The sequence below is a fragment of the Bos mutus genome, chromosome 5 (genome assembly GCF_027580195.1).
Source record: "Bos mutus isolate GX-2022 chromosome 5, NWIPB_WYAK_1.1, whole genome shotgun sequence".
NCBI lineage: Eukaryota > Metazoa > Chordata > Mammalia > Artiodactyla > Bovidae > Bos > Bos mutus.
In genome coordinates this window covers 77085909-77104338 of record NC_091621.1, presented here as the reverse complement: position 1 = coordinate 77104338, position 18430 = coordinate 77085909, and the positions used below count along the sequence as shown (strand labels likewise).

The 18430-nt window shown below is 39.3% G+C and overlaps 1 protein-coding gene across 4 annotated transcripts in view; it reads left to right on the top strand.

Annotated features, from left to right (window-relative positions):
• The window catches only part of LRP6 (LDL receptor related protein 6), a 178694-nt gene that overhangs the window by 152093 nt on the left and 8171 nt on the right, over window positions 1–18430 (top strand). For 2 of the 4 annotated variants that reach the window (XM_005890037.2, XM_070371106.1), the window contains 6 exons: window positions 1581–1706; window positions 9584–9685; window positions 10548–10658; window positions 14999–15229; window positions 16726–16862; window positions 17509–17606. In XM_005890037.2, the coding sequence (XP_005890099.1) occupies window positions 1581–1706; window positions 9584–9685; window positions 10548–10658; window positions 14999–15229; window positions 16726–16862; window positions 17509–17606 (805 nt within the window). Of the gene's footprint in view, window positions 1–1580; window positions 1707–9448; window positions 9686–10547; window positions 10659–14998; window positions 15230–16725; window positions 16863–17508; window positions 17607–18430 lie in introns of all 4 variants that reach the window. The other 2 variants (XM_005890036.3, XM_070371104.1) reach the window with 1 other exon arrangement.

Genomic DNA, 18430 nt, shown 5'->3' with positions numbered 1-18430 from the left:
ATATTAGAGTTAGTATTAATATTTTAGTTAGTATCAACATTATTAATAAGTTAACATTAACAGTAATTAATACTATTAACTCTATTAACATAATACTGTTATATCTCTCATCAGATGTACCCTCCCAGCAATCACTACTGTAGGTCTTACACAGTTATATCAGGAATGCAGATGTGAAAATGGAGGACTAGTGAGAGAAGTATTCACTCCTGAACTTCTCAGCACAATGTTTTCCAGTCAAATTGGAGTATTTAAGAAGGAAACAGGAATGAGAACACCATAGCTTGTTCAAGTCTCTATTGTGTTGTCACTGTTCATGAACTTAGAAGTTAATCAGAGGTATTTGAGATTTAATAGTTAGAATTGTCATTCTATGTTATGATGTGTAATTCATGCTGAGTGTTTAATAGAAATAAGGTAGAGATGATGTAATGGCTAAGTATTCAGTTGATACATGAGCTTTTTATGGCAGAAAATCTATGGATGTTTTCAGGATTTCAGGGGGAGTATCTTTTTTATAGGTCAACACTTAAATATGGTTTATATTTAGAAAAACTTTATTTTTCAAATAAAGTTTCTAAAAACATTAAAGAAAAGGAGATTGTTTATCAAGAGTCTCTTGGAATTAAAAGGTTGAAAAACACTGCTGTATAGGTTGTAGATTCTGATAGGAGGACTGATGTCTGCTTTGGAACATCTCTGTAGTGTGACACCTCTGCTCGTTTGTGCATAGCTGACTCTCTCCATCTGTCAACACACCCTGAAGCAGGACTGATGTGTTACTGACAGAGTCAGATAATAAACGGGTGGCCACATTTGATGTTGGTATTCTGGGATGATAGCTGTCAAGTTGCTTTTGACGTGAGCTAAGTAGAAAAGTCAAAGCAATGATTTCATTAAATATAACTTATGAGGCAGACTTTGAAATGTGCCTGACAGTGTATTTATTTAGTTAACCCAAGTAGGAAGAAATCAGACGTTTGTAATATTGCAAGTTCTTTTGCGGTTGACCAAGCAAATAATTTTGATGGTCTCTGAGTGGTTGAATTCATGTGAACTTGTTTTTTCTTCTAACAGCTCTTAATTTTTAGCAGACTCCTCCTTAGAATACACTTTTTGAGCAAAATCACCATGTCTCTCAGAAAGATAGAATTTCTGAGTTAAAAAATCTTTAGAAGAATTTTTATATTTTAAACAGAATAAGATCCAGGTTTTAGCATTCTCCCCAGCAATTTTTTTTACTCTGAATAATCAGCTTTTCTTACAAAAATTAACATGAGCTGTACAATTACCTTACTTTAAATACTTTAAAATATTTTATGTATAAATATGTAAAGACAGTGGCTATATAAATACTTTGTGTCTTAAATTGTCCTTGTTTTCTTGTAGATTGTGTAGAGATGGTGTGAGTAATTATATTCAGTGGAAATAAAGTCCAAAAGAATTTTGAATTTGATTTTCTTGTTAACTCATAAATAATTGATTTTGGCTGGGCTTTTCTTACTCCCTCCCTCCCTTGCTATTCTTTTCCCTTTCTTTTTTCTCTCTCTCATTCTCTTCTCTTTCCTCTTTTCTTGCAGGACAGCACCCTTGTGCTCAGGATAATGGTGGCTGTTCACATATCTGTCTTGTAAAGGGAGATGGTACTACAAGGTGTTCTTGCCCCATGCACTTGGTTCTTCTTCAGGATGAGCTATTATGTGGAGGTAAATACGTTGTTATTTTCTTCTAAAAGTGTAATTCCAGTCACATGTTCCAAAACTTAGTCTAGCATTCTTTGACAGTGAAATTGCTTTCTCCTAACTTGATTGGTCCCTTGTATTTCATACATCTGCACTATCCTAGGCTTTGGGGTATTCTAAGATAAAATTCATCATGACAAGAGATAGGTGTAACCTGACCCTGGGCCTAAGGCAGAAGAGCCCTTTTGGGGGGAAACTCGTAACTGTAAATGAGTGTATTTCTTAATAACAGAGTAGTTTTTGCTCCCTCAAAGGGTAACAAGAATTAATTCCACCTCCTGTAATCTTAATCTGCTGAATTCTGTCAGTTTATGTGTCATTGTTGCGAATGTCTCCAGTGAAAAGAACACTCTTCTGTTTGGATCTATTAGCAGTTGCCTGCTGTTTCTCTTACTTATCTAGCCAATAAAAAAAGAAAAAAAATTTTTTTAAGGTATCACTGGGGCCAAGACGGGCAGGTCATGGTGAGAGGTCTGACAGAATGTGGTCCACTGGAGAAGGGAATGGCAAACCACTTCAGTGTTCTTGCCTTGAGAACCCCATGAACAGTACAAAAAGGCAAAAAGATAGGACACTGAAAGATGAACTCCCCAGGTGATTAGGTGCCCAATATGCTATTGGAGATCAGTGGAGAAATAATTCCAGAAAGAATGAAGTGATGGAGCCAAAGCAAAACAGCACCCAGTTGTAGATGTGACTGGTGATAGAAGCAAGGTCCGATGCTGTAAAGAGCAATATTGCACAGGAACCTGGAATGTCAGGTCCATGAATCAAGGCAAATTGGAAGTGGTCAAACAGGAGATGGCAAGAGTGAACGTCGACATTCTAGGGATCAGCGAACTGAAGTGGACTGGAATGGGTGAATTTAACTCAGATGACCATTATATCTACTAGTGCGGGCAGGAATCCCTCAGAAGAAATGGAGTAGACATCATGGTCAACAAAAGAGTCCAAAATATAGTACTTGGATGCAGTCTCAAAAACAACAGAATGATTTCTGTTCATTTCCAAGGCAAACCATTCAATATCACGGTAATCCAAGTCTGTGCCCCAAACAGTAACGCTAAAGAAGCTAAAGTTGAACGGTTCTATGAAGACCTACAAGACCTTTTAGAACTAACACCCAAAAAAGATGTCCTTTTCATTATAGGGGACTGGAATGCAAAAGTAGGAAGTCAAGAAACACCTGGAATAACAGGCAAATTTGGCCTTGGAATACAGAATGAAGCAGGGCAAAGGCTAATAGAGTTTTGCCGAGAGAACGCACTGATCATAGCAAACACCCTCTTCCAACAACAAAGGCTCTACACATGGACATCACCAGATGGTCAACACCGGAATCAGATTGATTATATTCTTTGCAGCCAAAGATGGAGAAGCTCGATACAGTCAGCAGAAACAAGACCGGGAGCTGACTGTGGCTCAGATCATGAGCTCCTTATTGCCAAATTCAGACTGAAATTGAAGAAAGTAGGGAAAACCACTAGACCATTCAGGTATGACCTAAATCAAATCCCTTATGATTATACAGTGGAAGTGAGAAATAGATTTAAGGGACTAGATCTGATAGAGTGCCTGATGAACTGTGGATGGAGGTTCGTGACATTGTACAGGAGACAGGGATCAAGACCATCCCCATGGAAAAGAAGTGCAAAAAAGCAAAATGGCTGTCTGGGGAGGCCTTACAAATAGCTGAGAAAAGAAGAGAAGCGAAAAGCAAAGGAGAAAAGGAAAGATATGAGCATCTGAATGCAGAGTTCCAAAGAGTAGCAAGAAGAGATAAGAAAGCCTTCCTCAGCGATCAATGCAAAGAAATGGAGGAAAACAACAGAATGGGAACGACTAGAGATCTCTTCAAGAAAATCAGAGATACCAAGGGAACATTTCATGCAAAGATGGGCTCGATAAAGGACAGAAATGGTATGGACCTAACAGAAGCAGAAGATACTAAGAAGAGGTGGCAAGAATACACAGAAGAACTGTACAAAAAAGATCTTCACGACCCAGATAATCATGATGGTGTCATCACTCACCTAGAGGCAGACATCCTAGAATGTGAAGTCAAGTGGGCCTTAGAAAGCATCACTGCGAACAAAGCTAGTGGAGATGATGGAATTCCAGTTGAGCTATTTCACATCCTGAAAGATGATGCTGTGAAAGTGCTGCCCTCAATATGCCAGCCAATTTGGAAAACTCAGCAGTGGCCACAGGACTGAAAAAGGTCAGTTTTCATTTCAATCCCAAAGAAAGGCAGTGCCAAAGAATGTCCAAACTACCGCACAATTGCACTCATCTCACATGCTAGTAAAGTAATGCTCAAAATTCTCCAAGCCAGGCTTCAGCAATACGTGAACCGTGAACTTCCAGATGTTCAAGCTGGTTTTAGAAAAGGCAGAGGAACCAGAGATCAAATTGCCAACATCCGCTGGATCATGGAAAAAGCAAGAGAGTTCCAGAAAAACATCTATTTCTGCTTTATTGACTATGCCAAAGCCTTTTACTGTGTGGATCACAATAAACTGTGGAAAATTCTGAAAGAGATGGGAATACCAGACCACCTGACCTGCCTCTTGAGAAACCTATATGCAGGTCAGAAAGCAACAGTTAGAACTGGACATGGAACAACAGACTGGTTTCAAATAGGAAAAGGAGTACATCAAGGCTACATATTGTCACCCTGCTTATTTAACTTCTATTCAGAGTACATCATGAGAAACGCTGGGCTGGAAGAAGCACAAGCTGGAATCAAGATTGCCAGGAGAAATATCAGTAGCCTCAGATATGCAGATGACACCACCCTTATGGCAGAAAGTGAAGAGGAACTAAAGAGCCTCTTGATGAAGGTGAAAGTGGAGAGTGAAGAAGTTGGCTTAAAGCTCAACATTCAGAAAACGAAGATCATGGCATCTGGTCCCATCACTTCATGGGAAATAGATGGGGAAACAGTGGAAACAGTGTCAGACTTTATTTTTGGAGGGCTTCAAAATCACTGCAGATGGTGACTGCAGCCATGAAATTAAAAGACGCTTACTCCTTGGAAGGAAAGTTAAGACCAACCTAGATAGCATATTCAAAAGCAGAGACATTACTTTGCCAACAAAGATCCGTCTAGTCAAGGCTATGGTTTTTCCTGTGGTCATGTATGGATGTGAGAGTTGGACTGTGAAGAAAGCTGAGGGCCGAAGAATTGATGCTTTTGAACTGTGGTGCTGGAGAAGACTCTTGAGAGTCCCTTGGACTGCAAGGAGATCCAGTCAGTCCATTCTAAAGGAGATGAGTCCTGGGTGTTATTTGGAAGGAATGATGCTGAAGCTGAGGCTCCAGTACTTTGGCCACCTCAGTACTTTGGCAAAGAGTTGACTCATTGGAAAGTACTCTGATGCTGGGAGGGATTGGGGGCAGGAGGAGAAGGGGACGACAGAGGATGAGATGCCTGGATGGCATCACCGACTCGATGGGTTTGGGTGAACTCTGGGAGTTGGTGATTGACAGGGAGGCTTGGCGTGCTGCGATTCATGGGGTCGCAAAGAGTCAGACACGACTGAGCAACTGAACTGAACTGAATAGTAGTAATGTTGTAGTGAAATTGGTTCAGTTACTCATAGGACCACAGCAAAGGTGTATCCTTTTGTTAAAGCATAGTATGGTAGCATCAAATGCATTATAATATTTATTCCCTTAATTTAGAAATTCTCCTGCTGGTGATAATTCTATTTGAATTCAACCAAAGGAAAAGGACTGTTTTCTACAGTGGCGGGAATTTTAAAACAATTTCTAATGATAGGAAAATGATTTAATAAAATAACTGAGCTTATGTAGCTGTTAAAAATTATGATCGTAAACTGATGTAAAAATGTAGCCCAAAGTTGGCGCAAGTGGAAAAAAATATTAAAATGGTGTTTTATTGTGTCATGAAAACTACATAAAAAATAAATCTCTGAAAAAAGATTGAAAGGGTTTACACTCAAATATGAAAATTATTGATAAGATGGTATTATAAGAATATTCTTCTAACTTTCAAGTTTTTAAAAAAAAATAACATGTAGTGAGTAGTAGCTATGAGGATCTCTGTCTGGATCGCGGGAGACGTGAAGATCTTTGACACAGAGAATGCAGTTTAGTTGGGGAGATCAGCCTTGTGCACAGGGAAAGTTAAGCTCTGGTTCTTGAAATATCTGTCCCCAGAATAGCAGGTATTACGCAATGATGTAAATATATTTAATGCACTGATCGGTACATTTAAAAATGGTTAAAATGGTAAACTTGTTACATGTATTTTGTGTGTGCTTAGTTGCTCAGTTGTGTTCAACTCTTTATGACCCTTTGGATTGTAGCCTGCCAGGCTCCACGTCCATGAGATTTTTTTTCAAGCAAGAATACTGGGGTGGGTAGCCATTTCCTCCTCCAGAGGATCTTCCTGATCCAGGGATCAAACCCTGGTCTCCTGTATTGCAGGCAGATTCTTTACCTGCTGAGCCATAAGGGAAGCCCCCAAAATGGAATCTAGTTGCTTAAAGTGTGTTTTAGTTGCTGAGTTGTGTCCAACTCTTTCTGACCCCAAGGACTGTAGACCACCAGGCTCCTCTGTCCATGGGATTTCCCAGGCAAGAATACTGGAGAGGGTAGCCATTCCCTTCTCCGGGGATCTTCCTGACCCAGGGATTGAACCTGGTTCTTCCGCCTTGCTGGCAGATTCTTTACCATGTGATGCCACAGGGCCATAATTTAAACAAGAAAAAAAAAGAAAAAAGCAAGTGTTTCCATGTCAGAATGCTAGATTATTGCTCCAGTAAGGCAAATCTTAGAAAAATACGCCTTTATGTAGACACAGATAAAACTGAATCAGTGATATCACCTTTCATTTAGAAAATGTCTTTTAAAAGACCAATATTTTTTTTCTTCATATTTAGTGATTGTTTTTAATGTATGTATTAACTGAATAGTCAGTGTACTTTAACAGATGTGTAAAGTGGTGTTACCAGCACCCGTTTCAAGTGAAGTAAAGTAAAAGTCACTCAGTCATGTCTGACTCTTTGCAACTCCATGGACTGTACAGTCCATTGAATTCTCCAGGCCAGGATACTGGAGCGGGTAACCTATCCCTTCTCCAATGGATCTTCCCGAACCAGGAATCAAATTAAGGTCTCCTGCATTGCAGGCAGATTCTCTACCAACTGAGCTCTCAGGGAAGCCCACCCAGATCAAAACATACAGTATTGTCACTAAGAATAGTTCCCTGCGTCTTGGCAGCCAGTTCTCTTCCTGGAGTAGTTTTCATCTCCATGGTTTAGCTTTACTTATTTTTGAACATAATTTACATAAGGAATCATGATGTATGTACTCTATGTCTGGATTCTCTTGCTTACTGTGATATTTTGAGATTCATCTTTATAGTGAGTGGAGTGCCACAGTCTGTGGTTTTCTTTTTGTTGCTGTATAGTGTGTTTCATTGTATCAATACAAATAAGCCATAGTTTTATTATTCTTGTGTTCAGGGACATATTAATTGTTTTCAGTTTTTATTATTAAGAGTGAAACTGCAGTGAATTGTCAATTCAATAAATCTTGAATTTATATACAAGATTTTTCTTGTGATTTAATGTAGATTTTACATGCATGCATGCATGCCTCAGTCATGTCTGACTCTTTGCAACCCCATGAATTGTGTAGCCTGCTAGGTTCCTCTGTCTGGGATTCTCCAGGCAAGAATACTGGAGTGGGTTGCCATGCCCTCCTCCAGGGGAACTTACTGACCCAGGGATCAGACCTACATCTCTTATGCCTCCTGCATTGGCAGACAGGTTCTTAACCACTAATTCCACCTGGGAAGCTCAGATTTTACAGTGGAGGCAAATGAAATACACAATCTGAATTTCTCTGCTTGCCCTTCTCAAGATGTGTTTTCATTTGAGCCTGTGTTACCTCCCCATCATCTCATTTTGTACTTCTGCCAGTCTGAATGTGTTTTCAAACTGGTCTCACCATATTTTTACATTTTAAAAAATTTTTGAGGAGAGCTTTTGTTTGTGTAGATTGTGTATATCTAATCTATGTTTACTGTGGTAGGATTTGAAACCAAGAACTTTAAAAAATACTTGTTAAAAATATTAATAAAGCATTACATGTTCTCAAGTTAAAACTCTTAAGAAAACTGATGGTATTTTCTAAAGCAAAATAATTTTAGTGAGAAATATAGCATTGTTTTTACATTTTAAAAAATCTTTTGAGTGTTGAGCTGGATTCTCTTGTCTACTTCTGCATTCAGTCTGTTGTAGTATTGTAGCTTCATTGAACTGTATGAAGAATTTTGGCCTCAAAGATAAGTAGTTGGAAACTGGAGGGCTATAATTAAATAGCCTTTTCAAATAATTATGTATATGCATAATGAATTCTACACCAAATTTTGACATATGATAGTTTTCTATAGTGTTAGTTGCATTGTGGAACTTGAAACCATATCAGTTCACTATTATAGTCTCTCATATTGAAATCCCATTAGTTATTTTGTACCGTGAATGGGTATTTTATCCATGCACTGTTTTGTAACCTTATGCATCTTGGTCATTTGGAAATACTAGAATTCCATTTAGAAATTCCCACATCATCAGGTTTTGATGCACTTCATTATACAGTATCAAAACAATCACATTAATATTACCACCAATCTCCTCATAAGAATATTTAAGTACTAGGACTCCATCAAGCTAACAGTGTTGGATACAGGTCTTCTAAAATTACAATTTCTGATAGAAAGTTCCAGTGCTGTCTAATTTGCCACACAAGTACGTTGTGGTTTGCTATTGTTTGAAATCACTGGTTCATTTTTTAAAAACTTCCCACAAAATACCCAAGTGCAAATATCAATAGTTTATCTGCCACTCGTTCTTTCACATTAAAAGGGTGTCACGTTTTGGGTTGCGTTTACAGCTCAAAGTTTTTCGCTTTGGAAACCTTCATGTTGAGGTATGCAGCCCAAGCTTTGTACATGTTTTCCATTTTGTCAAACAGTTTTGAGGAGATGTGTACTCAGAATTGATTTTAATGTAATTAGTATTTTTTACTGATTCGTCAAGAACATTCTTGAATGAAACTGCCCCACCCCCACCCCCCACCGCTGAGTGTATGTATGGTATATGACTATGTAGAATGCGGTGACTACTGGTACAGTCTGGGGCCCTTGCCCCGAGTCTACTTAGGTGCCAAGGGTTTTACCTTCCTTGGCATCAGTGCACGTGTAGTGAGAAAGGCAAGTGATATATTAGTGTTGTTGTAAAATACTGTCTGTCAGTTCCCTGGAAAGAGGTCGCAGGTCAGGAACCCCCAGGGGTTCGTAGATCATTCTTTGGGAACCTCAGGGCTGGAAAAGTTATGAATTCTAATATAACTTTAAAATATTTGAAGGTGGATGATTATAATGGTAATTCCTGGGTTATGTGTGAGATTATAACATTGGAAATTCAGTACTCCTACTTAAATTATATAAGAAAACTTCTTTCTGCCTTATAGTTTTGTAAGTTAATGAATCTCAGTGAAGTAGTGTAAAAATTTTATCTCTTTTCCGATTCGGTAAGATAAGTTATAGATTTTATGTGTTATAAAGTGTTTTGTATATGTTATCATGAAATGGGCTTCACTCAGGTGTAAATGTCAGTGCCTCTGTGTGACATGACTGTGTTTTTCGTTCCCCTCCCCCTATTCATTTGAAGAACCCCCAACATGTTCTCCTCAGCAGTTTACTTGTTTCACGGGAGAAATTGACTGTATCCCTGTGGCTTGGCGGTGTGATGGGTTTACTGAATGTGAAGACCACAGTGATGAACTCAATTGTCCTGTGTGCTCAGAGTCCCAGTTCCAGTGCGCCAGTGGACAGTGTATCGATGGTGCCCTGCGATGCAACGGAGACGCGAACTGCCAGGATAAGTCAGATGAGAAGAACTGTGAAGGTATCCGCAATTCCTAGGCCTGGTTACAGATTTCCCTTTTCCATTAAGTTGTTTGAAATTCAGAGTTTTGCTTTGGCTCATTCAGTGGTAGATTTGGGGTTTTTCAAGTGTGCTTGACTTTATTATTTCTAAACATAGTAGCATGTTCTAAATTGTCTTAATTTTCTTAATGTGTGTAAGATTTATACACATTAATAAGCTTTGCAGTTGAGAAATGACACCAAAAGATTAGCCCTTCAGTATGTAAAAATGGTCCTTGTTTGCAGTGAGCTCTGAATGGGGCTTCCCTGGTAGCTCAGCTGGTAAAGAACCCGCCAATGCAGCAGACTTGGGTTTGATCCCTGGGTCGGGAAGATCCCCTGGAGAAGGGAATAGCTACCCACTCCAGTATTCTTGCCTGGAGAATTCCATGAACAGAGGAGCATGGTGGGGTACAGTCCATGGGGTCGCAAAAAGCTGGACATGACTGAATGACTAAGCACACACACATGACATATTTATTAACAACATAAAGTAATTTCATGTTTTCTTCTCATCCACTAACTTTTAACAGAATATAAAACAACCACAACAAAAATATTCTCTGGAAATCTTTAGTGTCTAGAAATGCATGTAGAATTCTTTCAATCCTTAACAGAATTGTTAGTGAAAGATGGAATTTATAAAGGACAAAATAGGAAGTTTCTTGCTAGATTGCTTTTTCTTCTCTTTTCTGTCTCTCAGTTGAAATCCCCAGAGAACTATTTGTAAGTTTTCTCTAAGTCTGATTTTTCATGTGTGCCCAGAATGTTCTCTTTGACTTCTGCCAGACTTTACACAATAGCAAAACTAAGAAAACTATTTACATTTTTTCCCTCCACAGTACTCTGTTTAATTGATCAGTTCCGCTGTGCCAATGGTCAATGCATTGGAAAACACAAGAAATGTGATCATAATTTGGATTGCAGTGACAAATCAGATGAACTGGATTGTTGTAAGTATGATGAAAACCTTGTATTACTCTTAAGGTAGAATTTTCTTTTTTAAAATAACATTATTAGTCTTGAAAGTGTGAAAGTGAAGCTTGCTCAGTCATGCCCAACTCTTGGTGACCCCGTGGATTATACAGTCCATGGAATTCTTCAGGCCAGAATACTGGAGTGGGTATTCTCCAGGAGATCTTCCCAACCCAGGGATCGAACCCAGGTCTCCCACACTGCAGGTAGATAAGGGAGAATTTTTAATGTTCTTTTCCTTTTCATTATGTGTGAGGTTCACTTACGACCAGTGCTTTCTTATTAAGAAGCAAGTTATTGATATTAGTTATTTGTACTTGAGATTTCTTAAATTTTACATTTAATCATTTCTTAAAGATAGTAGTTTTCTTATGTTCAAAAACCTTCACAGAAACATTTAGCAAAGCATCAGAAAGGAATATTGTTTTTTGAAAACTAAGGTTAGGAAATTCTCAGTTTCAATATGTGGAAATTAGTGGTCTAAACTTAAGAATTTCTGAACGTTTGTTGTTTAGTCACTAAGTCGTATCTGACTTTTTTGCAACCCCATGGACTGTAGCCCACCAGGCTCCTCTTTACATGAGCTTTCCCTGGCAGGAATACTGGAGTGGGTTGCCATTTCCTTCTCCAGGGGATCTTCCCAACCCAAGAACTGAACCCGCGTCTCCTGCATTGGCAGGTGGGTTCTTTACCACTGAGCTACCTGGGAAGCCCCTTCTGCACGTTAACACATGTTTAAAATTTCCCATTTTTTTTCTTGCATAATTTTCTACCAGTCTCTCAGTGACTTTAAGAGCTTCCTTAAAACACAGCCTGAGAATACTTGAGCCCCCACATATATATTCCTGAGCCTAGAAACCTTAGGCTAAATAGCCTGTTGTTTCTTCAAAGTACACAACTACTGACTAATGTTCTAACATGAAATGTATCCCCAGTTGACAAATATTCCATTTGTCAAGTATTGACAAATGACATTCAGCGCAAGCCAGGTCTCCCCTGTCGAAACTGATTTTGTGGAATTTAGACAGAACTCATTTTAAAACTCTTTAAATTGTGACAAAGACTTCAAGGTGATGTTTTTACAAAATTCAAGTGGGATCCTCACTGAGACTACTGGGATCTGTTTCCGTTTATTCAGCAGACCTTGCTGAGTACTTGCTTTGTGCTGAGGGCACATCACACCTGTACCAGGTTCCTCAAGAGTTCTCTGTGGCCAGAGGAGGGTCGGAAGAGGGATATTCAAGCCAGGCAGATATGGATTTGAATTCTGATTCCACCAGTAAATTATTTGCTTGTTAGACCTCAATTTCTCCATCTTTAAAATGAAGATAATATTTAGTATGGTGATTGTGAGAGGATTAAATGATTTAATGTATATGAAACAGCTTAAATCAGAGTAGGTGTTATTGATAAAGGAGTGTGATGAGTAATGATAAATGTGCTGTAATAGAGATCTGTACAAGGAGTAGCACAAAGAAGAGAATGGCCAGATCTTTAGACACGAAGATGGGCTTCGACAAGGAAAATATCTTAGAAAAATGTGGTAAGGTTGGGTGGCTGTTGATCATTGAATAGCATTACTTATGCAGTTGAGTGGAGAGATTGCATTCTAGGTAGAGGGACTCTCTTGTTCTGCCCAAAACCAGAGTGAAATGGGCACTTTTGAGAAATTACCTGTAAATTGAACTGCCGAAATACAGGCTGCTGTCTTGAGGTGTGTCGGCAGAAGCTGATATATGTAAAGGTGAGATCACAAAGGACTTTGCTTTTCCTCTAAAGAGTCTGTAGACAGTACTCCAGAATAACGTTGTTGTTATTGTGTTAGTCACTCAGTTGTGTCCAACCCTTTGCGACCCCATGGATGGTAGCCCGCCAGGCTCCTCTGTCCATGGGATTCTCCAGGCAAGAATACTGGAGTGGGTTGCTGTTCCCTTCTCCAGGGGATCTTCCCAACCCAGGGACTGAACCTCAGTGTCCCACATTGCAGGCAGATTCTTTACCGTCTGAGCCACCAGGGAAGCCCCGAGAATGATGAAGAGCCGTTAAAAGCCTGAAGTGGAGGACTGGCATGGCTGTGTAATTGTGAAAGTAGTAAAGTAGATGGATTGGAGGTGAAAGATGATAGGCAAAGAAATCTGTTAGCTTAGGTGCTTTCAAATGTTTTGACCACATGGAGAAGAATACAAAGATGTGGATGTACACATAAAGAAATGAGAGTCATGCAACAGTATTTACCTGTATTGTATGGAATGCATCCTGAAGTTTTCTGTTTCAGAATGCTGGTTTCAACACATTAAATTGTTTTTACCAACTAAAGACTTGCAGGCTGTACCTTTAAAATGTTTCAGAGACTGGTAGTTCAGCAGAAGATGGTGGGTGTCTAGATCAAGGGAAGCAGCACTGATGGAGAGGAGGGAGCGGATAGATTTCAGGGTTATTTCAGACGTAGAATGAAAAGGTTTTCGTAACCTAGCTTAGAGGTGATGAGTTTAGGTTGAATTAGCAGGTAACCTCATTGAATGACTACACTCATAAATGAGACTATATGGCAGAGACTAAAAACCAAAATATCATTGTGTATCATGACTGTGGATATCATGTTCAGCTGATGTAGGTTTTTAATTATTTTTTTATATAAATTTAAATGCTTATAATTTGCCACAGGCGCCATTATTTATTCATGATCTGCTTTGTCCCTGGAATCCAGGAAATGTTGACAAATGGTGGTGACTGTGAGTTCAGTTTGGATTACGCAGCTTTGAAGCTGCCCCCTTGGGTGTCCCATTGAAGCTATTAAGAAAGCTGTTAATAACTCTGTGGGTCTGTAGCTCAAGAGAGAGAGATGGGCTTTTCGGTTTATTCTTGATAATTACAGCTGAGGCAGTAGATGAAATCTCTGAGGGAGAGGAGGCAGAGGAGGAAAATAGCAGGAGGTAAACAGAACTCTAAGAAGCACTGTACTTGAGGCAGACGGGAGAGAATGACGCCAACGAGAGGAGACAGAACAAATAATCAGAGATGGTAAAACTAAGAGAATGGTGTCCTGGAAGGGGAAATGATCAGACATTTTTGAGGAGAAAACAGGAGCCAGCAGTACTGAATGTATAGAGTTGTCAGTGAGATGGAGAGTGTATTGACTATGGCATATAGGAGAACTTTACCAGACTAGTTTCATTGTGGTAGTAAGGACAGAAGTCTACTTTCAATGAGTTAAAATGTGACCCAGAGACAAAACAGTGAGTGTAAACTATTCTTTCTTGAAAGTTGGTGTTAGAAGGAATGCCAAGGCCCTGGGTGGGGGTGGGGGGAAGTGGGGAATGAGAAAGACGGGCTGGTTGCATATGGGCTCAGAGCCCATAGGTGATATAATATGTGACCCACAGCCCCTCCATGGTATATAACTTGGTGATGTCGTTTTCTTTCAGTTCTTAGGTTTAATCGTAAGATGAGTTTAGCTGTGTGGATGGGAGGTTTTGAGGTGAGGTGGAACAAAAGGAAAGTTTTAAGAGATACGCAGCTGTGAAATACAGTCTGACTGTTCACAACAGAAGGATTTTCCTTCTCAACAGAAGAGTAATGTTCTGCATTTGATGAGCTCTTTGCCTATATTTTCCCCTATCTCTCATGTTGGTGCCCTGTTTTAAAGTCTCAGATAGCTCGGGGATCCCATGAAGGTTGCTGACATGGTCCTCTCATGCTCCGGCTTTTCTCTCTGAGTCCTCAGCTATTCTGGTACCAGAGACCTTATATTCCTTGCCCTCAGGCAACTAGACTCACCCTTAAGGCAGCAGCATATTGGGCCTGAGAGCTGATGCTCATCGGTAGCTTCTAATTTCTCTTCACCAGGCATAAATGTCACTTTTCAGATCTAAAATCAAGCTCAGAGCTGATTTTGGCTTCTTTACCATTCCAGGTAAAACGTTTGACCCTAAAATTTTCTTAGACATCTCCAAATAATATTGATTTTTATGATATACAGAATGAAGTAGGATAGATTTTGTCTATATATGTGTTTTTAAACTTCTTAATGGTGTTTTAATCTATAATTCACTTAACATTTTTGTTACCAGTTTACAGTTATACTTTCCAATGTATTGTCCTATGTCTGTTTTCACCTAGGAGTCATTTGTTTTGATTCCTAAGTGACATTTATCTGTCTACGTATCCATGGGGCATGGTGTGTATGTATTCATAAAAAGGAAAAATGTGTGAGTTGTCTTCGTTAGGCTCAAATTCTGCTTGCACACCCTCTTTCCATTACTGTTTTGAACCTGCAGTTGTTTTTCCATTATGTAACTGTACTGCATTCCCATTTTAGATCCAACTGAGGAGCCAGCACCACAGGCCACCAATACAGTGGGTTCTGTTATTGGAGTAATTGTTACCATCTTTGTGTCTGGAACCATATACTTTATCTGCCAGAGGATGTTGTGTCCACGGATGAAGGGCGATGGGGAAACCATGACTAACGACTATGTAGTTCATGGACCAGCTTCTGTGCCCCTTGGTTACGTGCCACACCCCAGTTCTTTGTCAGGATCTCTTCCAGGTGAGCCAGGACTGACCCATTGAGAATCAAGTCTTGGCAAGATTGCCAAGCTTCCATTATGGAAACAGAATACTGCCTACAGTCTACTTCAATGTAGACTATTTTGGGTTTAAACAGTTAGAAGGACAAATGTTCGCTTACTTTTAGCACCTTCTTTTTACACAGAAGACCTTAGGTATGGTTTGTTAGAAATTGGCAAAGGATACAAAGCAAATACATGTACATACAAGCATTTATATTAATATATCATACATTTATTGCATGTACACTTCATTTCTGGGCTTCCCAGGTGGTGCTGGTGGTAAAGAACCTGCCTGCCAATGCAGGAGATACGGGTTCGATCCCTGGGTCGGGACAATCTAGAGGAGAGCATGGCAATGCACGCCAGTATTCTTGCTTGGAAAATTCCATGGACAAAGGAACCTGGTGGGCTACAGTCCATGGGGTCACAAAGAGACTGAAGTGACTTAGCACGCATGCACTCTGCATTTCTAGATGTGCTGTACTAAAGTTAATCAACTGGCCATTTGTTGAAAAGAGTCATAAACCACAGTTCATTTGGTTCACTACCAAGAGACCTGTACTACGGAGCCCAGGAATTAGAGGAGCCCGAAAAAACAGATGAGGTTTCCTTTTCAGCAGATTTAGAAATGCCTGATTGATAGCAGGAAGGAATACATCATCTTATGTTTTCTCCTAACTTAGATGAAGACAATGGGAGGAGGGTTTATTCAAGCATGGCCAGGGTGCCAGATGTTCTGTCCTTGGGGAAGACTGCATTCCTCTAGGGAAGTACAGCTTTCTTTTCAATGTCTTTTGGTACCCTTAATGAAAAGAAGCCTTTCTTGTAATGAATATGGAGAAAGAGATACCAGGCCAAAAACCCTGTGAAAATAACTTACTCTGGTTGTTAGCTGTAAGGAAATAGATGGTTTTTAAATTGTTAATAGATTCCCTGTTGCCATACCTAGTTTGTTAAAGGTGGAATTTGGGAAGTCACTTGTGAAAAATAGAATTTCTTCTTTAGCATTGTGGTTGTGATTACAACAACATTTGCATCTAGTAGATAAATAATTTCCCATACATTGAATTTATGCTCTTAACAATGGGTTTACTTTTCTTTTGAGCAGACCTATTGCTTTGTCTAGCCTGCTTTGCACTTCTGCTCTTCACAGTTCTTTTTTTCTCAGGTCTTCTAAGAGACTGAAAACCTCTCATCTTGAGGAGCTCTGCTTCCACTCTGGCGAGTAGGAAGAGCCAGGAGCTATCCTTGGCCTTGTGTTATAGGCCAGCTCTCAATGGAAGTCCCCACTTCTAGAGAACATTTGTTTGCCTTTTCCATTAAGTATTTTCAATTATTATTGGGAAAAGAGGGCATACGTTGTTTGAAAATGGAGCTATTTGACTATTGATATTTGCAATTCTAGGACTAAATAAAATGATTTCATGCCTTCTTATAGATTGCACTCAACTTCAGTATTTACCCCTCATTTTAGGAATGTCTCGTGGTAAATCAATGATCAGTTCCCTCAGTATCATGGGGGGGAGCAGTGGACCCCCTTATGACCGAGCCCATGTCACAGGAGCATCGTCAAGTAGTTCATCAAGCACCAAAGGCACTTACTTCCCTGCAGTAAGTAGCCTGTTTTCCTCTGTTCACTTTGAATGCTGAGATAAATAAGATCTTAGATGTTTAACTTATTTATTAAATATGGGTACTTAGTGATGGTAGTATAAAAGGTTTTAATATAGAATTTAGACATACAAGGCCCAAAGGTTTTACCACCACCATGTGAGCACTTAGAATGTGGTCAACTTAATGACTGTGTAGCAACCAGCATATTTGAAAGTATCAGACATGAATTTCATATACCAGGTGAAAGTAGAACTGTTGAATAGTACCTCCTGAGAGGCTAAGTACCGTCATTCTGTGACCTCCCAAAAGAAGGAAAACGTGGTATTTCTCCTAAGTAAGTAATCTTTCTCTAAACATTTATAGTTTTAAAAATCAGAACCCAGTTGTGCTACACGTTAAACCAGTAACTTGTAGGTTGCAGATTTCCTTCTCATCACCTTGTGTTATTTACACCTAATGAAATTGTGTCTTGAGGGGTGGAGAGCCATAGTTCTAAAGTACTGTTTTAGGTTAATTCTTTGAAAAAAAAGGAAGTGAAGAAGAATATGAACAGAGATGGAGGAAGAGAAGTTGAGAAAAGGCTAATAGTCTCTGTCTGGATAGACTATTCTTATTTCAATCATTTGGTTTTCTTTCCTTTTAGATTTTGAACCCTCCGCCATCCCCAGCCACAGAGCGATCACATTACACCATGGAATTCGGTTATTCTTCTAACAGCCCTTCCACTCACAGGTCCTACAGGTAATACACATCCTCCTCCAGTGTCAGTCCACATGTTTATTAGAAGAAAGTGTTTGAGTTGTGAGTTTGCTGTGGCCCTGGCTGAGTAGATGATGGCCACCAAGAGAGAACAGGTATCTTGTAGAGAGAACAGGCTTCTTGTCTGGGTAATGCTGATGTTGCCTCTACCACAAACCCTTTTCTTTCAGGGCATTAGACTTCCTTTAATTAACATATCGTTGATGCACAATATTATGTAAGTTGCAGTTGTGTAATTTAGTGATTCACAATTTTTAGAGGTGGTTTTGTTCCATCTGTAGTTATTACAGAATATTGGCTATAGTTCTGTGTTGTACAGTATATCCATGTAGCTTATTTTACACCTAATAATTCATACCTCATTCCCCTGTTCTTTGATTTCTCCTTCCCACTTCCCTCTTCCCAGTGGTGATCACTAGTTTGTTCTCTATCCCTGTGGGCCTGCTTCTTTTTTTGTTATTTTCACTGGTTTCTTGTATTTTTTGGATTCCACATATAATTGATATCACACAGTATATATCTTTCTCTGAGTTATTTTACTTAGTGTATATCCTCCAAATCCATCTTATGTTGTTGCAAATGGCAAAATTGCATTCTTTTTCATGGCTGAGTGTAGTCCATTGTGTGTGTGTGTATACACACACTACATCTTCTTTATTCATGTGTTGATGGACACTTAGGCTGTGTCCATATCTTGGCAATTGTAAATAATACTGCTGGAAATTTGGGGGTGTGTGTATCTTTTCAAATTAGTGTTTGCAGTTTTCTTGATATATACCCCAGAGTGGAACTGTCAGGTCATATGA